Source organism: Numenius arquata, chromosome 11 (assembly GCF_964106895.1).
Source record: "Numenius arquata chromosome 11, bNumArq3.hap1.1, whole genome shotgun sequence".
Taxonomy (NCBI): domain Eukaryota; kingdom Metazoa; phylum Chordata; class Aves; order Charadriiformes; family Scolopacidae; genus Numenius; species Numenius arquata.
Genome location: NC_133586.1, coordinates 4,144,518 through 4,168,215, shown reverse-complemented (window position 1 = coordinate 4,168,215; position 23,698 = coordinate 4,144,518). Strand labels below are relative to the sequence as shown.

The following is a 23,698-nucleotide window of genomic DNA, read 5'->3' as shown; positions in this document are numbered from 1 at the left end:
GACCTGAAAATACTTCTGGTAAAACACTTAAATACTTGCAGTGTTACACTCTTACAGCTATTAAAACTGGTACTTGGAGTGAAACAGTATGATAGCAGCAGTGGCTGTAAACTGAAGTCTGGTTTGCAAGGCAGGATCTGTATATTTTTATGTAGACTGCTCATCCCAAGGCTGACTGAAGTCTGGCAGCAGTTGGGTTCAAAGATTCTCATTCAGATAGTATATAAAGAAACCTATGGTGATTGTCAAGCATTAACATAAAATTCATAGATCATTTACCTCTAAACTCTCCTTCCAAACGTAGCAAAACAACCCTCCTTTTTTTTTTTTTTTTTAATTTCCAACCAGAACCAGGCTTTTGAAACTGTATTTTCCTAAACTTTTCTTGAGAAAAAGATTGATCAAATCTTGACACACACACGAAGAATTGCGTGTGCAAAACAAAACTGTTCCTGAGTTTTTGTGCGCTCCATAATGCAAACATCAAACAAGTTAACATTTAGCTTTCATAGTTATAAAGAGAAGACAAGTTACAAAGCAGAGACTGGTCAGTGGACAGAATGTGACCTTGGCAGATCAGCTTAATGCCCCCTTGTGCTCAAGCCTGGAGGGCAGAATATTCCAACCAGCAATCAATACCTACAGGCACAACACTAAGGGAACCTGTGTGTTGTTAAAATGGTCCCTAGCACACCTTATGGCCCAGGTGAGCTTGAATTCTCCCAAACAACTTCTAGCATGGTCAGGATCCAGGACTATCCAGGGTCCCTTCTCAATAAGAAGTAGCCAGGCAGCCCCCCTCCACTGGGGCCCGAGAGCCCATACACAAGATGCTCCGTGACCTTGGTGCCCAGGAATATTTCAGGGCACATTCATTTTACCAACTGAGCATCATTTGTAGTGTTTAACCTCTGGGGAAGTCTGGAGCAGGTGGAGGTCACAATGTCCTCTGCATCTGTGTGTGCCTTTCTGAGGATCTGTATCCTGGGCAGTTACTGGAGAAAGGTGGAACATCCTTCTGTCGTGCTGCACACAACCTTCCCGACAGCTCTTATGGTCCCATTAGTGGCTCCAAAATCAGGGCGCAGGGAAACTGTAGGCATGGTTTCCCCAGGAGGAGTGGGATGTGTGTGTGTGAGTGTTTTTTTCTGAGGGAATTTCTCTTTGGCACACAGACTAGGCGTATGATAGCATCCTGGCATTTGCATGCTACAGGAATATAACTCTGTCTGCAGCTTACTTCTCTTCCTGCTTTGTTCCTCAATCTACAAAGTACCTTCTGCAAACTTCAGACAAAATTCTGAAGCGGGATTGCTTTCCTTTGCCAAAGCCTAGTGGCTTCCAGGCAGATCAAAGCAGCCATCACACTGGCTTTGAGGAGCCGTGAACATGACTAATCAAGGCTGTCAATGAGATAAAACTAACTCCATGCAGTATGGCTGCCTAGTAAAGATATCAAGGCACATGCTCAAAAACAGCGTATAAGAGCTTGAATGACTAAACCTGTGCTCTGGTTCCAGCTCATCATCAAAGGAAGATAGCTTGCTGATGAAAAGCAAAATGTTTAATCTTTGTGGACCTCTTCTCTGGGAAAGGTTTGATTTTGATTGCTGCAGGCACCGCTCCCTTAGTGACCGAGGAGACAGAGAGTTTGGAACAGCTCTGTTCCCAAAGGTGCTCCTTGAGGATTGCAGGAATTACACTGCAGACTCAGCAGAGTATGTGGGTCAAAGACCTTTTGCCACTGTTTGTCTTCATCGCACGCCAGTGTCCCATTGGTAGGGGTCATTGCTGCAGCTATAAAACCCCCGTGTCTCTTAGACACAGGGTACAGCTCCTTCTCCAATGGCTTTTGTCACACACAGCTCTTGCAGGTCTGGCCCTGCCAAGAGCCAGAGGAGATACTACTGAATTCAGTGGGGTGAATAGAGCCTTTTGCTCTTATTGAATGCCGTGCTCTCCATCCAAGCATTGCAGAACCACTTTGCAAGACTGCAAGTATCTTTACTGCCCTTTTAGAGAATAAGCAAAGCACGCAACAAAGAACACTTTCCCAACCTCCCTGAAAGCTCAGTGGTAGGAGCTGAGGAGACCACGATATATGCAGGATATATCTCTGAGAAAACTTGTCTAACTGTGGTGGAAAAGCCCATACAGTAAAGCAGTTGTGAGCCCTTTCTGCCAAACGGTCCTCACTGATTTAAGCTAGCACTCACAGGATTTATTCTGCCTTGGACAGCTGGTTGCAGTTCTCCTGGGACCCTATGCCTCAAATAGGGTAGCAAAGCATAGCTTTTTCTCTTCTCCCCACTCTGGGTGCATTTAGGCAGTAGCAAGAATCCACTGTTACATCTCTAAGCTTTTTCTGGCTCAAAGTAGAAGAGCAAAATAAAAAGGAACCCCAGCAACAACCCATACACCTTCTTTTTTTCTTGTTGGCTGGAAGACAGGAACTGACCAATCTATTTCTAAACCTGGCATCTACTCAGATCTTTATTTCCACCTTGGGTCCCTCCAGCTTGCTTCCCAGCCTGTGGACACAAACTGCCAAGGCATTTCCTGTTAAAGGTGGTTTTTAAGTGTTACAGCCAGCCAAAGCAGCCAGCGTGGGTTGCCTGTAGGTGGAGGGAAATTCTTCAGGCACTGCTCCCAGCACATGGAATAATGATTCCAAATTATGCTGGGCTCATTTCCAAAGTGCTGTACCCGGTTCTGAGTGGAAATAGGACCTGATTGGAGTCACCTTTGTCAGTGTAATTGAAATAGAAAATCCTTCCGTACTCAGACCTGGATTTACAATGCATTATGAGGCCTATCAGAGTGATGGGGTTTTCTTGGTCATCTTGTTTGTCCTATTGGAACACTCCTGCTCCCATTCTTCTGCTCAGGTTAGTGAGACATTGAGTTATCTTTTCTTTGTGTCCAGTTGTCCTTGATAGAGAAAACCCTGGAAAGCTTAGAGAGGTTCTGCTGGCTCCTGACCATGAAACAAAGAGCTAATAGCACTCAGAAGCTTTAAAATAGCCAGATTTCTATCTATCTTTATGTGATGCACACAGGACCAAGTCCTGCTGTCAAATACACACAGTCCTAATCTTCACCACCCAGTGGGAAAGTATCTGCTTTAGTTAAGGTTATGTGGTCACAATGAAGGGCAGTCACTAGCTCCACATAAGACTCTCGGTGCTGCAGATATCTGCCAAAGCCCAAGCCCCGGACAAATACCCTGTGCAAATCCCACCAAGACAAACAAAGAGGCTGGCTTCCAGAAGGCAGAGTATTTGCAAGACCCAAGGAAACACTGGCTCTCATTGTTCCACCAGTGCTTTGCTATGTCAAATATCTTACGTGTAGGCGTAATCCTCTCCCAACAAGCTGGATGCAGCATTAGAGGAAATACTAGCAATAGTGATACGTGCTTCCTATCAAGAAGTGGCACAAATGCCAGTGTTTTTGACCTAAAGGCAGCTGAATGACATGATTTACCCTCTTTTTTCCCCCTGAATCTGCAATGAAAGACAGAGAACAAAAGCATCTTTTCCAGTGATATTGCTGACTTTGGTAGCATCTCAAGACAGAAAACCAGTGGCAATAGACCTGAAATCCTAAGACACAATCACCATATAAATGTTTTCAGCGGCATCCTATACCCCAGTACTGGATGTTAATGTCTCCTTTCAGCTGCGGAGATGGAAGATTATAAGAAAAAGACATGGAAATCAGAAAACAAGGGTCCTGGTCCGAGATTTGCTACTGACTCCCTGCATAGCCACAAGCAAGTTGCAACACCTCAGTCTCCCCTTTCACAAAACAGAGAGCGACAGGCTTCGTAATTCTCTCAGAGTTCCTACCACAGGCTTTATAGACCTCTGGAAGCAAGTCCATCTTTCAGAGTAGGCTTTTCTATCCTAAAACCTCGTAGTGTCTCCGCTCTGAGAAGCTCACTTTGAGAGAACCAAGTGAGAACAGTACCCAATACTTCCCAGGCTAAGGCACAGCTGGAACACGCACCTCTTCCAACCACTGCAATGAGAATATCAGCACGTGGAAGGGCTGAAACACTGATATGGAAGGACAAAAATCATGTGTTAATAAGCTCATCAACAGCAAGAAGAGCTTAGGTTCGAAAATGCAGGGACCCATAAACTGCAAAAGTTCACTGAACGAAGGAGGAAGTTTGGGATTTTCTCTTTTTCTTTTGTTTTCCCACACAGCCTAAAGAACTTAAGAGAGACAGAAGAATTCCCCCATTTATACATGGCCATGCAGCTCTGAGTGTGCAAAGGATGTTTCAGTGTGCTGGGTATTCTTTCAGGCCTTGGACAATTTTCCTTCAGACAAACTCCCTGCTCTGCCCCAGACTTGCTGTGTGAATTCAGGGCAATGGGGCATTAGCACTCCTGTGACTCGGTCTCCCCAGGAGGAGATGGGAGATAAAGCCCTTCATCCATTGCACAGTAACGAAACAAAAAGAAACACCACTAACACTGGGGAGAAGAGATAAAAGACCAGACTGACATGTACATCATAGCTGACAGCTTTACAAATGCCCTTCCAATCTTTAATCTAAGCAATTAGTAACTGGACAACAAATGTATCGACAGACTCTGCCCTACAACAACCTCACATACAAATCTGACCCAACACCCATGTCTCAAACTTTGTTTCCAACATGGAAAAGAGGAGAGGAAGCCTGTTCCCCTCAAAATCAATGCAAAAGTAGAAATGACAAGTAGATTAAACAAATAGTTTGGCCTGAGAAAATAGAGGCAGGTGGACTAGAGGTTGCGGGTAGCCCATCTCAGACTGCAGGATCAGGTCTTGAGCACAGCGTCAAGTGAAAACCTGTTGCTGCAGGAACTGGCATGGGCAACCTCACGGTCAGGTTGTTGAGGGATATCAGTTACCCTGTCCTGCCTCTGCTTCAGTCTGAGCTGAGCGCCTTCCTATCTGTATCTGCGTCATTCCTTTCTCTAAATGCACTCTTCTCTTTCCCACTCTCTCCCAAAGCGTTCTGTGCTCCTGGCATCTATGTTCAACCCAGTGCCAAGTTTTGTTCAGGAGCTCTTCTGTCTATATAAAAGTATTTTCTGGTCCTCTCAGGTTGCACCGGGCCTGTAAGTGTCACATACTGTCACACGAAGCAAACGTCATGAAACGAAGACATGAAAGCAGAGAGAGATTGCAACAAGAATGAAATCAACAGCTGCTTCCTGGCAACAACAAACCTTTCATCTTACAGGTCATTTCGAGAAAGGTCATTTTAACAGAAAACAGAGCTCAGTTTTGAATTAAAACTTTTTTTTTTTCTTTTGTCTTTTTACCCAGAAAACTGTGAGCAGGTTTATCCTCAACCACTCGGATCCGTCGGGCACCTGCAGGGATCACAGCTGCTTCGATGTAACCTATGGCAACAAAAGAGCAGATGGATGAGAGCACGCCCCAGCCAGCCAGAGGTATCCATCATTCAGTGTCTCACCGTGAAAAATCAACTCCTGCCAGGTTGGGGAACGGGTGGGAAACACTTCAAATGAGATCCCTGAGTTGGCAGCCAAGTTTCACTGCTGTGACATGCATGGCGATGACTAACATTTCAGCCTGAGAAGAGGGAGAGAAATGCACGTGCGCTGCTTAATTGTGACTTAAGGCTTGCGCTTGGGCCTAATTAGATTTTCTTCCTTGGAATCACCCTGGTTCTCCCACGGTACTGACAGGGATGCATGAGGAGTGTTCCTGAGCTGACGCAAAGGGTCACTGTCGGAAGCAACACTGCACATCGCAAAACAGACCTCTGCGATTTGAAATGAAGTTTCCAATAGATGCTCCCACTTTCCCCTCCAAAAATAACCCTGCTCGAGGCTGTGGTACGTATCAGAAAGGACTCACTTCCACAAAACATTTTGGTGATTCTAAAACTAAACAAAGGGAATTAGTGGGACAACCTGGGGGAAAAAAATTTGTTTTGACTTACACTTCAGCTTTATACAAAAAATCTGGAGGATATAACGGTAACAGCCTCCTTGTATCGGGCTGCTAAACAGAATTCCACAGCTCAGATTTAATGCAACAACAGAGCTTAAAAGTTTCTCAAATACTGATCCCCAGTCACCTCTAAACACTGCCCGCAGCCACACAGGCCAAATTAGACCATCTGAGCATCTGACATGGCAGGGAAGTTTTTACAGTGCCCCATCATATTTTTATAGAATTCTCTTGTTTTTTAATCTTTCTGAAACTCTCTCCTTCTTTTTATGCTTCCTTCAACAACCAGAAATACGACACAATTATACCACTTCTGACTAACAGAGTAATAGAATAATTAGGAGCTACGAGGAAACATAGCCTATTTTCCCACACCACGGAGCCATGTGGAGTTACGGGGTGGAAGTGGTGCCTTTAAACTATAAAGCTGAGGAACATTAGGGCCCATTTCAGAGGTCTGGGAGCTAGGCAGAGTTTTTCCACTGACTTCATTGGAATCTGAATCAGGCCCCTGTAAATGACACTAATCTCATCACAACCATGACTTGATTCCTTCTAATTGGCCACCCAGTTTACTCTGCAGTGTATAACTTGGCACCTCTTTTTGGGTGATTGCTCTCCCCTTTCTTTTAGATGTTAAGTAGCTTATCCTGTGTGTTCTCTCATCCTCTTTTTTGTTTTAAAGGGCTGTGTGAAGCTGTTCTGTTTCAGCCCTGCCTTTAGGGAAATTGTGGGCCGTGTAGAGCACTGGGTTGGAGAAGTCCTGGCATAAAGAGCAGTGACTCCTCTAGCATTCAGCAATGTTTGGGGAGCTATTTTAGGGACAAATGCAGCTGAATGGCCACGCTTCTGCTACACTGATACAGGGAGCTCAAAGGAGGATGCTGACAGCCTCGTGCATCTCGGGACTAAGTGATCCTGTTACCACTGTGACATGGAGTGAGACAGAGATTTGGGGTCTCAGATTGGGGATTCGTTTCTACCTGTCTGAACCAGCGGAGTGCCCAACGCCTTTGCTGTGCTACAAATACGGCTTGAGCTCTTCGGTTTTATGAGGTGCATCGGGTGGGTTCAGCTCAGTTCTTTTTGCACTTGTTCCACCTTATTTAATTCTCCTTTACTCAGGATATCTCAGAAATGGTCAGTCATCCCTTGCAGGAAAAAGAGAAAGAGGGACAGCAGAGCTGCAAACCGTGCCTGTGTACAGCAGCCAGAGCAGTGGCTCTCCCACCTGCTATTACAGAGTGGGTTTCTCTGGGAAAAATCATTACTTCCAGGGTCAATTTTTTTAAGGCAACACTGAAATCTGTTATGAAATCAAAGCAAACAGATGTTGGATTTTATTCTAGACACTGCCAGGAGTTGGTTTTTCCTCAGCTGAGATACCAAATTACAGTCAAAACAGAGTGTTTCAGAAATCAAACATCCTCACTGCACCCCATGCATCTGCATATAAACCCAACCGACAATTACCACCAGACGTGAGCACACAGCAAAGGTGTGATTAATGACAGTCCGTCATGGGGAAACAGGCCCTATGACACACCTGAACACCCCTGTTAGGAAGCCAGTTTGGAACATGCCCAAGTTTCAGGTAATTTAATGTACCTACCGGAGGACTATTTCCTTATTTATTTTTTTAAATCACATGCCAGATACAAATGCCCAGAGTTAAATCATACTGGGGTTGGATACAAAGTTACACTGAATTTAGGGAAAAGCCAGTCACTAACTTCAGGGAACTCTGGATCCGTCCCCTGACCCAGCAGCAGCCAGGAGTGTGTCACACTGCTTCAGAGGTGAGCGAGCTGTGGAGCCGTGCTTGAGGTTCAGCTAGTGCCATAAATACACTCTCATTTCATCACTGTGCCATGAGAGAAACACCACGTGGAAAAGTTGACTTTTATGTTACTTTTTACAATAGTAAATAGCGGAGAGTAAGCTATTAATACCGTATTAGATCTGGAGACCGTTTAGTTTGGTCTTATACCAGATTTTTCTCCTCATGTAATTTCTAATCCTGATTGATGACTTTGGGGGGTTGCATTCACAGCTCCTGAATAAGAAGAAACATACTGTGCTACCTCACTGAGATCATGTGGCACAAACCTGACTCCTGACCTTCGCTCTTCGGCCAGTGAGCTGCGAATCACTTTGCAGTTGTATCTGACCTGTCCTTTCAGAGATGGTGCAGAATTCTTGGGTATGTCCCACCTGGAGTGTCTTGACACTCTCATTCATTATTTCCGGCAATATTGCGTGAGTTAGTGGTCAAATCCTATTGCAAACATACTATGGAACACCCATGCAAATTTCCCACAGGTAAAAACTACTACCACTCCAGTCTGATCCTTAAAGCTAACACGAGGCTTCTGGTCACAGAATATTCCTGATCTTTGAGATAAGTGCACCAGAAAACACCTCCATTGTTTTCCAGGCACATTTTATTAAGCAAGCTGTAACTGCAGATTGCCAGAAAGATTATCAAGTGTCAGCTAGTAAGACCAAAAAAAGTCTCAGAGTTGGCCCCGAGTCAAGGACTCTCAAAGATCTGTTAGGTCTTAGGATAATTGTCTGCAGTGCAGGGGTTTGCAAGGTTGGGCTTAAAGTTCTGCTTAAAATGAGGAACTGGTTAAAGACTGATGAGATTTGGCAACTATCAGGCAGTATTTCTAGTAATTTCACCCATAAATCAGCCTGTTAAGATGAAGCTTTGAAAGTACAACAGGAGAACTTCATTATTTGATAATTTATAGTGCTGTATGTAGTATACTCCACCTTGGGAACAGTTACTTTGGCACGCACCAATCTTTCTGGATAATCTGCATTACATCAGTGTCTCAGGAATGTAAGACTGTGATTGAAGCAAATCCTAGATACAAATTATATGGTGTAACTTGTATTAGGAGAGACACCAGAACAAAGAGGTGGCTTTGTCATCAAGGAGATTAATATGTGAACAGTGGCTACTGTATCTTCGTTTAAATGCTGGAGAGATTTGCAAGAGGAAAGCAGCTCACACAAGCAAATCCATTGTTAGCCATTGTTATTATTCCCAGAAAGAACAGAAAGTTTAGTGTGAACTTCAGAACTCCACTGGTCTACTACAAAACTGTTTTCCTGGTTCACATTGCAATGACAGACGGACTGCAAGGTAAAGGAAAAATTATCCCATGGCTGAAAGCACTGATCTGTGGGCACTGTACCTTCATATCTTATCCCTGTATACACCTGAAACTTAGGTGTGACAAAGTCAACAGTGCTCATCCCATTATCAAACTTCCCAAAAGTGCTTTGAACAAAGAGCTCGGGGTAGAAGCCATGGAAATCAGACTGCCCTGCCTACCTGCTGGTTAGGGCCAGCACAGCTTCCTTAGTATTTTAGGGATAAGTACCAGCCGGGCATCTGTTTCCATGACCCTTCCCACCTTGCACCTTTTGCTGAGTGCTAGTTGTTCCAGTGGAGTGGAAATACGTCCAGTGGTAACTACGTGTCCATCTTCTGAATGGTTGTGATGATTCTCACTTGCTATTAGCTTGAGAGTAATTCCTCCATCGGCACCTGTCCACTTCCAGCCATGGGATAGCTCATTTGGAAGAAAATCATTTCACTGGGGAGCCATGGATAGATTTCAAAGCCTCCTACTATTGCTGTGAAGTTGGTTTCTGGGACTTCTAACTTGTAAACATCCCTGAGTTAGCCCTAGGGTTCAATTTTCTCATCATTTAGATGTACACCCTATTGACAAAAAAAAGCGTTTCTTGTGTTGGCTAAAGATGCTCCTAGACAGCACTACAGGACAAATACCCTTTCTTTCTTTTAAATATGTGCTGGACAAGTAACATACACAATAAAAAGGCTGTTTTTTCACCATCTTAAAAAGAAAAATTCCTAGTAAAGATACACTCTTCATTTGACAAAATGATGGTTACAACAACTGGTATATTTCACCTTATTATGTTCTGCCATTAAAAAAAATCCAAGTATCTGTGGTCCTTGATATGGAAAGCTTGATATGACAGAAAAAAATCAAGAGAGACAAGTGTAGGTCTCATTCTCAATCCAGGTCTCTGAGCGTTACAGGCACAGCTTTGGAGTCTGGACAGGAGCGAGTGATAGAACAGCTACCCAACAGGTACGAGCCAAAGAGCTGTCCTTTATTTCTAGGCTCCCTGTACAGTGGCAGGGAGACAGAGAGGGACTTCAGAACAAGTCTGTGTTTGTTTTTGAAAAATTATTTTGTAGAAATAGGTACAGGGCATGCTGCCAGTCAAAAGTAAACCTCAGTACATTCAGTTGGCCTGCTGAAGACAGCCAGCTGCACACAAGTGTATGTGACGTTTAGCATCACAAATAAAGACTTTTGACCTCCTCCCCCAAAAAGAAATGGAATCCATTTATAGCTGGATCACACGTGGCAAGACCTGAACTGCTGGACCTCCTATGAGGCACTCTGAATGTTCCACCATCATGCCCCACCATGGTGGCAGAATCTCATCTGTGACATTAAGGTTGGAACAAAAAAGAAATAGGCCTGGTTCTTTTTACTTGATTAATGAAATTTGGCTTTCTTTCATGCAGATAGATTTTCTAAAAGGAAAGAATCTGTACTTGATACCTTTGACAAACCAAGCTAAACAGTAAAAGGACTTGAAATTTATCCATGGCTTTTGATACCAATCTCCCCATCTAATCCAACCAAAAGAAGACAAAGAACCAACACCAAAGGATGTCACCAACACCCACTGACACTGCAAACAGCATTCAAGTATCTTACACGAGAAACACTTGGGAACAGCCTTTGCCTTTGCCATCACACATGTGGAAACCTTCTTACAATGACTATTGGTTACTAAGAAACAGAAAGGAGTTGGCATGGATTTAGTTCAGTTAATAGGGCTTGACAACATAGTTTGCAAACACAGGACATTTGGGGACCAATCCCACAGTCAATGGAGTCCCACGTGCAGAGCAGTTGAGGATCTGGCCCAAAAGTCGCAGCTGCAATTCCCAAAATAGATACCAATCCAAAACAATCAATGTCTTGATATTTGAAGTGTATTCTCTTCTGAAATAATAAATCAACACACTTGACTCAGTGTGTTGGCCTTGACTTTGATTGCAGCAAGTTCATGGGGATTTGCCACCGATCTGTGGAATCACTTAGATATCCAAACCCCGAATCTGGTACAGAAGTCATATTGTGTATTGCCCCAACTTTTCTCAGATCTTGGTACATATTTGCTTAAGTGTCAATTTAAAGAAAAAAAGCCAATTATTTTCTTGTGTAACCTCATGTTCACTTGTGATACCTCAAACCCAACCCTGGGGCCTTGCCTGCTGCATAAGATTCAGTAAGTTAACCTGAGGACCTGATTCTGCAAAACAGGAATATATGAATAGAAATTGATGGGAGTAACTCACAATGCAGAAAATATTTGCAGAATTGGGGCTGGGAATCAACAAGTTTGTTTCAGTGTCTAACATAAAAGCAGGAGAGAACATGAAGACCATTCCCATTTTAGTCAGCTAGGATGCTCATTAAAAGAGCATAATTTACAAAACCAAAAAGCGAGGATGATTTTCAACTGCGGATGTCACTTTTTGAAGCTATTCCTACATAAAATTTAATTCCCTTTAAAGTTAATAAATCAAAACATCTAATAAACGTTTATAAGATTATAATTGTATAAATAATTATCTTATAGATTAAGTGAGATCAGTAAAGATGGAAACATTGCATTAACAAAGGACCTTTTTGACAGATTTGTGCTTCTGAGATGATCAGCAAAGTAAAAGGATCAATAAATGCTTGAACACTACAATTCAGCCGTCTCTTCTTATGAGGTTACAGGGCGCTGGGGGTGAAAACCCCCTGTAGTATCCTGGCAGCCAAACAACCAGTTAAGGCTGAAACTGTTCTGTTCCTACAGCCTTGTAAAGTTACCACCCTCAAGCAGCCTGTCTAGTTGGAACCGGGTACAACCTCCTGGCAGCGACCCAGAAATCTCTTATTTATCTGCACAAGATGTTCTGTAGTCTCAATGGAAAAGATAAAAGATAGTAACTCTTCAGGAGCAATTAAGAAGTTCATGAACAGCTATAAAATCCACCACAGAAATGGAGAATAGTTTTTTTCAATGGAAATGAGAAACTTTTCCCATCATTTCCATCAAAAGCAAATGCCTCGACATAAGTGGGTGGAAAATAACTGGGACAAAAGAGTCAAAGGCAAGAATGCAGGAAATCATTCAAGAGGTTGGCCTAGCGATGCAACGGCACAAACATGCTCCAGAAAGATGTGGTTGCAGGTGGGAAATCCCACCTGCATCCGAGAGGAGGTGACAGATCACATTTGGCTCCACAGATAAGGAGGAGGAGGGGGCAGGGGAATTGGTCAACGAACAAAATCAGAGCCTCAGACTTCAGCGCTGAGACCTTGATTCAAGAAAGTTGCTAAGCGCTGGTGCTGCTTTAGTAACTAAACAGAATTGAAGTGTGTGCTTAAAGGGAATCTTTATGTGCTTTGCTGAACTCTGTCCTGGAGAAGCACATGTTGAATATATTTTTCCATACAGAAATGGCAATTCTATATTCACTGAATGTGAAATAATTTTTTCTGGACAATTAATTCCTCTTGGAGCAGCTTGCAAGTGCTGAATCTGGCTTTCTCTCCTTTTGCCTGATTAGGATGTGCGATAACAGGTTTCTCAGAAGTGCAATACAGAAACTCTGGAACAAAGACTAATTCAAATACCAAGCTGTATATACATTAATGTTTAACAAGACAGGGGAAAGTCTTAACTCTGACCGGAAGCTCTTGTATCCTATACTGGATATTATTGCTGGCAAGGAATCAGTAAAAATATTCAGAGGGGAGTGCTCTTTCATTTAGCTGAAATAACCTGATTATAACATGAATCACGTGCAACATGCAACATTCTGAGCTCTCAAAGAGTTCAAAGATGGTGCTGAAATAAGACTTCCCTCTCACTGGAAAAGATACTGTGATTTTGTCTCTTATTTAAAATCAACAGCACCGGTAGCATTCAAAATGAGAAACAACTTCATTTTGAATTTCAGACAGAGGCAATGGCTGGTATCTGGGCAACTGAATAAGAAGCAGACAGAATACCACATTTGAATTGAGTTGGGTTTTGTTTTGTGCTTCTTATGTGTTTACTAGAGCAGATGAGTCCAATGCTATCCAAGAAGAGCTATTACTACCACTCTTTAACTCTCCTCAAGCAGTTAAGAGAACCTTCACTCCACTAAAATGCTGCTGAGGGTTACTCACCCATCCCCTTGGTGTGGTTGAAGTCGCCTTTCACCACTTTACAGGTTTTGCCATCACCACTGCAGATTCCACAGCGATCCTCTTTGGCAGCTGAGCCAATGATTCCATCGCAGCCAATTTTCTAATGACAACAACCAGAGGTCCCCATTATTTTGTTTGCAAGGTTAAAGTATCTCTAAACATTGAAGTCAAGACTAAGATAGACATCTGACTGAAAACCTGAATGGGAAGAGAACACTGTGAATCGGGGGAGCGCTCACTTGGAACCCCCTTCTCTAACACTAAGAGCATGAACTTTGATTCAGAAGATTTAACTGAAGAGAATTTCACAAACACTTGTTATTCCAGATATCATCACAGATTTCATACTAACCCACTCTAACTTCCTTCAAACACAACAGATTAAAACAATGTTTCACATTTGTATAGCAAAGTAGCATGTTTGTGTGCTGCTCCATGAATGAGCTCTGCTTCAGACTGGGATCTCAACGGGGAGCGTAACGTTCAGTTCTGATTACATTTTGCAATACCTGAAAAAAGACCTCATTAATCAAATGGCTCAAGAAACCTTAAATGCAAAACTACTTCAATAGAAGCAGGTTAGGTTCGTATTTGGCCAATCTGTACCATATGATTGTTTACACAATTATGAAATTTCCCAGATATTAAGCTTAGACATTCAATTGTAAAAAAAAAAAACAAAAAACAAAAAACAAAACCCCTAACAATTTCACCTAAAGCTTCATTTTAAATGGTATTTTTACAATTTTCTATACCTTCCTAAACTTTTTCCAGTAAAAATCTGCAGCTTTGCTTCTGCAGACAGGTATTACTAGAACAGTCACAGTATTCTCCCTGCAGCTATAGGGGCTGCCGTGGTAGTGTTCCTTATTTCCAGGTTATGATGGTGACCATTGCACATTGGTAGAACTTGAGGTTGATGAGACTTATTGTCATTAGTCTATGTAAATTGTTTTCTGTCCATGTAAGACCCTCAAAATAATCAGCAATTCAATCTTAAAACATAAATTTCTACTGCAATAAGAGTTGTCATTATGCAAGTTATTAGCAGAGATTCTACTATTAAAAATAAGTTGAAGATTTATTCTCCATAGATAAACAGTTTCTTGGCAAATGAGTTAGCAGGACTGTCACTAATAATACTTAGTTGAATGAGGCTGTTGGGTCTCTCCCTTCCTTGCCTTCTTATAATAAAGCCAGAGGAAAGTTGGAGAGATATCTTAGGGAACAATCAAAACAGCAAACATTTTGAAAAATAGGGTAAGCAGGGAAATATTAAGAGAACTCAGGCTGTTTATCTGAGACTGTCTGCATGTAAGCAAAGTAATTTGGACCTGAACTCAAACTTTCCCCTTGTTTCAGAAGACACTGGCCACTGCCTAAGTCCAGATGTATTACAGGCATCAAAGATTGCCAGCGCTCAGACGTGTTCTGATGCAGTGTTTGTCCGGGTAAATCATTAGAGAAAGACACATGCTAAGAAAGGGTTATCATCCTAACACACAGAAGGGAAAAGCTGCTCATTAAGTAGAACAGCATGTAAGCTGGTGGACGAGAACTAGAGGAAAAAACCTTTATAAATAAGAGTTAAAGGAAGGTACGAAGAAGAGCATGGAGTTTCTGGCAGTTAAAATTCTCAAGCCTAAACTTCACACCCATGTCCAAGAAATAATAATGGGATATTGAACGTGATTCTGTCCCCAAAACAGAAGGATGTCGCAGCAGTCCTCCTTCCAGGAAAATAAATATGATTTATTAATGGGGTTGCTGAAAGGCAGCTGGAAATATATGCCTGCCTGCCACCCTGCTGCGATACTGGAAAGGCTGCATTTAATTTAAGATTCTAGTGCTATCTTTTATTGTACTCCATTGTTATTAGCACTATGTGAGTGCACAAATGAATAAAGGGAATATAATGAGTGCTGAACCGCACTTATTCCCAGTGCTACATGAGGAGTCTGTAGGACTATAATGGAGGCAGGCAAAGAATGGGGAGTTAGCAATCACATGCTTTACATTTACGCTATAGTTTCTCAGATAATGTAAACCACCGCAAGCCAGCAAAGCCTCTGAAAGAATCAGTCCCCCCTTTTCTGACACTGAGGGTCAAGACAAGCTGTTTCCTCCCACATTTACTAGGTTACTGACAGACTTTTACTTGAGAGACCCTTTCTGATGGCATGAAAAGAACACGCACTGAATCCACAAATATACCTCCCAAAACCTTTGATGTTTTTTACCTTTTATCTTCACCCTATGAGTGGAGGAACTGGGAATGGCCCTTGCAGCCTTTCCTTCAATGGCACCATCCCTCCCATCCACAGGGCAGACCTTCCCTTCAGAGTCCAGGGCTTGAGAACTAAAGCCCCCATCGGATGTGGGCCAGGAAATGGCTTCTTACAAAGGAAAATCTTTAAGAGAATAAACCAGTTTTCTTTCTTGGCTTTAAGATGAAAATTGGTGTGTTCTTGCCACTTTCTGGGGGAAAAATACCTTGGAAGCACTTTACTCTCAGCTACATAAACATTAGGGTCCATTTCCCCCTCCCCAAGTCTTCCAATCATTTCTGAAGTAAAAGAGTATTTAATAACAGTACATAATGAAACAGCTTTTGTTAAGATTTGACAATTGATTCCAAAAGCTGCAAAGTCATTTAGAAACACATTACAGTGACCACCTCGGTCGCTCGGATCCTGTGAAAACTCCCCACGCTGAAAATACTGCCTCTCTTCAAAAAAGTGGCAAAGGGAAAGAGAGAGGACTGGAAGGGCGAGGAAGCAAAAGACAGTGAGCATCACCCTTCTTAGGAGGAAAGCATCTGCCAGCCATCCTTGGACTGTTAATTGAGAAATATGTCCAACTTTCTCCAAGGTGAGAAAGCCTCCGAGATTCCAGCACTGGGTGTCAGAGGCTTAAGCCTGAGCCCTACCAGACCAGAGGGAAGAGTCTGTACATCAGCAGCTTCTCATGGACATCGTGCTTTACGCTCTACGTATTACACCATCGGTTGTTAAAGTAGAGCTGTCCTCAACCTCCAGAAAGCTTTCCAAAAAAGTGAGGGCTTAATTAACTGTATGCGAAGGGAAAATCCCAAGTTTCACTGCTCAAAAGTCAAGTTTTCATAGTGCAGAAACAAAGCCGTAAAACCAAATAGTTCAAGTGTGTTATTTGATCTTTACCATCTCTAACTTTTTTTGTGCTGCTTCCTGTACAGTCCAGCACACCAACCAGGGTAAGGTGATTTTTTTAATTAAGAAGCAGAAAGGCAGAAAGGGGGAGCTTTACATTCTGAGGAAAGACAGACCTTGCAAATAACATCCTGTGTGTTTTCTGACCCAAGAGTTATCCTGCAGGTGAGCAGAATGAGTCCATGGACCATTCCGCCCAGCAACAGCTGGATACTTTCAGTTTCATCAGTCTTGAATGGTCCGGTGAGAAGGGAAGCAGTTTTGTATTTTTACCAAGATGTTCCATTAAGGAGTAAGCAGGGCACTTGGAGCTCGTCTGTCTTCAGAAGGAAGAATAAAAAGTAAAAAGCCAGCCTGGAGTTACCACTACCCTGTTAAGTAGTCTGTGGGAGTATTCGCCACCATCAGCCCTGTTTTTGGACTCTTGGAGCTTCCCTGTACCATCCAACATGGACTTGGACAGTGATATCCATAACTTTGGCAAAGGGACTGATGTTAACACCACCCAGGAGTTCCACCTCCTGCCTGTACTAGCTGTTGAAAGCCTGCAGTGCTGCATCACTGCTATTAACGGCATCAATTGGACAAAGAGGAAGTGGATTTTAACCAAAGCCAGACCCTCGCCCATACTAAAACATGGGAATGCTGGCAAGAAGCTTCTAGACAGTCTTTTGGGACTTCAAGTCCTCAGCATGGACAGTCACAACTATATCCACAGGTTTCTTAATGATCTTCAGCGCAGGCAGTCTCCTACCCTGACACCATTATTTTGGAACTACCCATGACCCTTTAAATTGGCAGGTAACTGCAGGTTTGCTGAGCCAAAGGCCTGAAATTCATTCTCTCTGAGCTGATATCTCAGTTCACCCTTCCTTCTCTCCCTCCCCCTTCTTCTCATTTTTATAATTAAACATCTGAAAATACTGCTTGTTGGGTGGTATTTCCAGCTTCAGTCACTGCTGGCTCCAGCATAGGAAAACTCCTCTTCTCTTCTGAATACACATCATTTGAATTCTTCTGTGTGAACTATTTTCTGTACTGCTGGGATATTTTTTAATGATATTTTTATTTGTATTTTCAATGGCTGTGCAAGAGCTCAATTGATACAGTCTGCGTGAGTATGTTTTGCTACATAAACACAATTATTTTTGCTATATACACCCACCCTGTGCAAAAAATGACATTGTAGGCTCACAAAACTGTAATGCTTCCCATATGCTGAACTAACTAGCTGTCTCAATGGATCAAATATAAATATTGATGCAATGTGTGCCATTTTACAAATTAATCATGTACAGAGCATGCTGGTTATGACAGATTCATCTACACTGCCAATTTTTTGTCCATAATATCCAGTGTCCATTGATACCTCCAGGGATGGACCACATGAAACAGGAATGTACATATGTGAGCAACTGACATTCAGATCTGAGGGTAAGACAATTCTTATTTCTTTGTTTTAAATACAACTGCCCTTGTAGAGGATTATGGGTGTCCATCAGGATTTGTACACAAGGGTGAGCCTAGATCCCTAATCAAGTAGTTCATCTCTCTTCCACAACAAATTTTGTGTGATGGATTGAAGTCCATGTAGAACTTAGTTCAGCAAATATCATGTCATTTCCCAAGCCTTCAGATTTTATCTGAACCAGAGCAGCTCTGCTCAAACAGGAGATATGCACAGCCTATTCTAAATTAGCGTTACTTATCTGCATTAGATATGCAATAACACTTGCCCATTGTCTTTGTGTTTAGAACCCTTAGCAGTTCATGGAGATGCTATATACAAATATTTTTGATAACCACTTCTTCTCACATAGAGCTTGAAGGTTATGTGTCACCACCCCTGTGTTCTGGCAGCAGAGCAGGCTGTACGAGCAAACTTGCAAATAGTACAAAGCCTTTTCCCACTCCAGTAAGTCCTTTGCCTCTGTTCTTTGGTTGCTTTCTGCAGCTACCCCTTTCTGATCCTTCCAAACCAGCTTCATCTGAATTGACATCCCTGACCTGATTCCACCATGCCTCTGCCCTGGTTTGTACAAATGCCAACAGGCTGCAGATACCAGGGGGTTTTATATCAAGCGCCCTTCATCAAAAGAGACACCTATCATGTCAGTTCTGGATGTGAAAATAATATGTATTTATCAGTATATGATATATCTCTAGCCTCCCTTCCGGTCGACTCTTGGCCGCCCAAGCCACACGAAAAATCTAAAAGCCTCCAAGGCAGACACCATCAATTTTCTATGTTCTCCATGGGTTAACATAGAAGAAAAATAGGGGGAAACAGCATGATTTTTTTTTTCATATCCCACTGTAAAGTATACTAAAAGGTAGTAAGATACCAACAGATTCTTGTGTTTTGTTGCTATGCCTTACTCATCAAAAGCCCTGATACTCTTTTTAGGCCTCAGATTACATTGCTACAGACCCAGAAATGGAACAAAAGGTAGTTATACAACAGGTTTTTGTAGTTCAAATAATCCTTCTGGATTTTGTGCACATATACTATATAATTTATCAAACTACAGTGCTAAGCCAAGTTGTTGTATGGAGACAAGCTACCCAGTCTGGAACATCTTGTACCACGGTTTGTAATGCAGGAATATGAATAATACATGGAAAATACTCAAGTGAGGAGGCAAAGCCAGAACTGAATGCATCAATCAAATGCAAAAAGTGGGTACTGAGTACATAGAAAACTGTTTGCCAGCAATAGGTCCAGTAGACAACTGCAATTTATCCTCTGCCACTTGTGGCCCCCTCCTGACACTCTGCCTATCCAATTTGCCAAAACTATTTTTGAAAATGTGTCCATTTTCAAACTTGTGCTCCCCTTTCATACTGTATGACAATCGCTTTTGGAAGGAAGTCGTTCTATAATATTTTTGTTCTGCCAGGACAGCCTAATGTGTGGCTTGTCATCATTGAATGTACTGTGGATTCATCAGCAAGTTAAAAGCTGTGACACGACAAAACATTCATGAGAAACCTGTAGATAGATAGAGCCAAAACATCTTCACCTCTTAAATTGTTAAATCACAGCAAAAACTGCCCTTGATCTCTAGCTTGGTTCCACCATACAGAAGGCCTCTCTTTTCAAAGAGACCTTAGATTACATGCTGAAGTACAATCTGTAGTCCCCACTGGAAAGTTCTCATGCTGTCCTGCATCTCAGATTAATCCTCCTTTGAGAAAAGCCAGCACAAAGTCATGTGCGTCACAAGAGTCAGCTGAGCAGCTTGTCTTCTCCCCACACCACTGCTGTGTGACATCTGACACCTTCTTTAGCTCTACTTCTGCCAGCAGATTTCTATTAACATCAGCAGCACAGTGAAGAACTGTAGGAGATTAGAAAGTGCACTGCTTCCCTGAGTGTTGACTCATGAAACATACACCAAAAAGTCTTGAGGAAGAACAAAACCCTCAGGGAATCCTCTCTCTGAAAGCCACTTGTCACTTGAAGAGAAATATGAGAAGATAAAAGCAATCTGAGCTGCAGGTTGCACATCTTCACCATGACCGCAATGTCCATGCTAGAGAAAGCAAACTGTGGAAGTAGGCAAGAGAGAGAGGCTGCAAAGCCCAGATGAGCACTCACCCTCCTCCTCCTCAGGTGCATCAGACTGCTCCAGCCTGCTACAGATTTTCTGTCTCTGAAAAATCGCAGGAGAAAAGAAGTTCTCCTTGCTAGATGACTATGTGAATGTCAAGAAGAAAAGACCGAAGACCTACACACACATTGAACAAGTAATCTAGTTTTGCTCAGAAGATGGTAAGGATAAGCACATTTGTTATTACTCCACAATGTTTCTTCTAAAGGCATAACTTTATAACACGCTCTTCTATATTTGACACCAACTACTGAAGCTTTTACATAGCTTTTATTTTGTCCTCATTCTGGCAAACTTCTATCACTATCAAGAATGAAATGTTCAGCCTCAAAAACAACTCTAATAAACAAGGGCAGGACAAAATTGAATGAAGACCTTATGATTAGTCTCAAAGACAAGAAGTAAGATTATTAAAAGTTTTATTTAGCATAAACCCCCTATGCTAAATTTAGGGCTGACTTTGCTCTCTGGTACTTCTATGCATGACCAAAGTTTTAACCAATTTTACTCACGCCAGGTGTTTTCATGTGTAAGTGATAAATACAGGGATGCTGCTGTTTATTATGATTTTGTTTCAAGGATAGTGAGGCTGACACCAAAAAACTTCATTCACGCTGGTTAGATTGGAGCTCAGCTCATGGCTTTAAAATGAAATAATAAGTTCAGAAAGTACAACTGAAGGAAGACTCTCCTCCCTCAGCGCCCAAATGCAGTTAGGGTATTTTGAGGCTTCAAAGAATCTGTTCCTGCTTATCTTCTCAAAACCCTCCATCTCCTTGCAAGAACAGTTTTTTTTCTTTGTCACGTTCATCTACATTCATTCATCATGCAACAAGGATGCATGTTTCATTTAGGAGCATCTACTGCCGAAGGGAACAGAGCTATTACATTTCCTGGACTAGATGTTCACAGGCAATGGTTACTGCTAATTTGTCTGTTACACTGTCAGTGTGTCATTCCTGCCTTTGAGAGCCTTCAACTAGAAGGATTACACAAGAAAATAAATAACAGTAATACCACCCTTTGATTTCAGCACTTATTCTTTTCTCCAGGCCCCCTGCAACGCTTGTTGCCAGGCTTTGTCTACACTGGGTAAAGAAATGAGTAGAAGAGTAATTAAATGAATATGCCGATTAAATTGGTTTAACAGGCAGCCAGTTAGACAAGTATCTGTGGCAAATGGGGTACACAGTCACATATGGCGATTCTCAGCACTAAACTGCATATAAGGCAGAAGAGTATTATAAATGAGTTCACAAGGCTTTCAAATCTGCTCGGCTTGAATTGATCATTTTGTATTTTCTCTCAGCCAGATGCAAATGGACTGAATGTTCTGCAGCTGTCATCACCTCTCTGCACAGTTAAAGGCAGTTGCCCCCGACTTAGAGCGCAATTTGCTTTTCATGATGTACCTCCAAAGCTCTGTGCTCATAAAGGTTTTCATTTGGAGGGGAGCTGGCTACTGCTCCTCACTGGAAGAAGAAAACGTACATTGCCATAATGTCTGATTTACCATTTGTGGCTGATCTGAATGTCTGGAGCAGTAAAGCTGGCTGGCCCAGGGTAATGGTCAATGGCACACAGATGGAGGTGCACAGCTGGCCTAACTATAAAAGGTTATTAATGGATTTTTTAGTTTTTTCAGATACAGCTGAAAATAGGGAAAAATTAAGTAACTTGGGATGCACCATGAACCTGACTCTATGCAAAGTACTTTGTATTAAAGAGCATATAAAGAATCAAACCCTTGCTGGCTCCCCAGCAACTTGCTGTTCAGAATCTTCATTTGAATAAATTAGAAGGACTGAATTAAACATGCCTCTTCAGCAGCATTTGGCAGGGAACAGTGGGAATTGTCTCCTGCAGCAGTGCAAAATTCAATCCAGGCAAAGATTCTTCACTTATCTCGTCGCATTGCTACTAGTAAATCTGCTTTATGTCCCCAAAGGCTCTCTCATACCCAGGTGAATATCGTGTTCATCTATCTCCCTGCCTGGAAGGCTCAAAACAATCAAAATTGGTAGTTCTTAATCACTGCTCACACAAATCAGAAATAATGCCAAATTTCGTGTGCCTCGTGCCCCCAGGGCAAACCAGCATATCTCCAGTGAAGTTAGTGGATGTAAAGGGTGATGCTAGAAAGCTGTTCTGGTGGATACAACAGGCTGGTTAATCCTGAGAAGAGGCACTCCTAGCATAGGATACAAATCTAGATGAGGATAAACTTAGAGGAAGAACAGCCAGGAAGATCCAGCACTGGGAAGGTTGCAGTAGCCAAATCAACTGTCTTTCACATCACTAACGTGTGTGCAGCAAACTTCGAACACACACTACATGATTAGGAGAAAACCCACTACGTGTTTGCCCTGTCATAGTGTCCATGACAAATGACTTGATTCCAACTGCAACACATTGCTAGAAGCAGCCATTCCAAATGACTTCCTGTAATTTATGATCTTTAAATAAACATTCTCTTCTCTCCTTTCCCTTGTCCAAACCTTAAATCTCCAGTTAGTATGGGTCTACACAACTCCACTAAACTTTCAAGTAATCTGAAATACCAGCTCTAACAGATGGCCTCCCTAAGCATTGAATGTGCTGCTTTATGAACTGTCTCATGGCCCAGCAAACCATGAAGAGTTGTATTACAAAGATCACCCACACCTAATTTTGGTTCTATATGTAATTTGGCTAGAGAGAAATAATCATCATTGCAACGGTTATAGGCCATCACACCTTCAGTCCAGGAAAAGGGAATGAAATCCGAAGACTCTTGAACAGAGTCCTCTTCATTTCCATTCTTGACTTGTCTAACCACAGACAGAAGGAAACAAACATGTTCACGGTTTGGCTAGTCCAGCCAGGGACAACCAAGGGGACATTGATTGTCCCCTTTGCAGGACAGCAGAAAGAAGCCTATCCTACATTCTCTCTGGTTTGCTCTTAATGTGACCCAAGCAAGACAATGCAGATGAGAGGCAAAAGAAAACTGCCCTGGGCTGCAGCATCTGTTCCTTTAAACCTGTATTTTCTATTGCGTGGAGCTTTAAAACCTAGTTTGTGGGAGGAAGGTAATCTTTTTCTTACTGCAAGGGAAAAAGGCCTTTCAAACAGTTTTGATGGGCCCCTACATTAACTCACCCTGGCGCTATCTAGTAATAAAGTTAATAAAAGTCACACGGGGAAGCTACTGGCTCGTACAGCTGCAGGAGCCAAGGAGCAACTGGTATTAAAAAGCTTCCTTAATATTTTTAGACAAGAATCAGGTGGACCTGAAAAGCATCATGTGACAAGGTAGTGACAATTTCTAATCCAGTTTGCAGGATCAGTGGTTTTTCAGTGATTCCTCTAATAGCCAAAATGAAGTAGTTAAGGAAGCCAGACTTCCAATCCCATCTGCTCCCCTCACAGAAGTCCCTTCCCACCCAAGCCATTTGATGACTACACCCAAGCAAATGTGATCATTGAACATTCCCAGCTGTTCAGTAATAAGCTCATACCCCGGGCATTTATCATAATTCTCAGACCAAGACACAAGGCTGTGGAGCTCTCACAATGGGTCTTATAAAATAGGGTTGCCCTCTCACCTCAGAGC

General features: G+C 42.3%; 1 protein-coding gene across 1 annotated transcript in view; it reads right to left on the bottom strand.

Annotated features, from left to right (window-relative positions):
* The window catches only part of ADAMTS17 (ADAM metallopeptidase with thrombospondin type 1 motif 17), a 185,713-nt gene that overhangs the window by 44,155 nt on the left and 117,860 nt on the right, over window positions 1–23,698 (bottom strand). Inside the window, exon 15 of the mRNA XM_074155909.1 lies at window positions 13,281–13,401. Within this exon, the coding sequence (XP_074012010.1) occupies window positions 13,281–13,401 (121 nt within the window). The remainder of the gene's footprint in view (window positions 1–13,280; window positions 13,402–23,698) is intronic.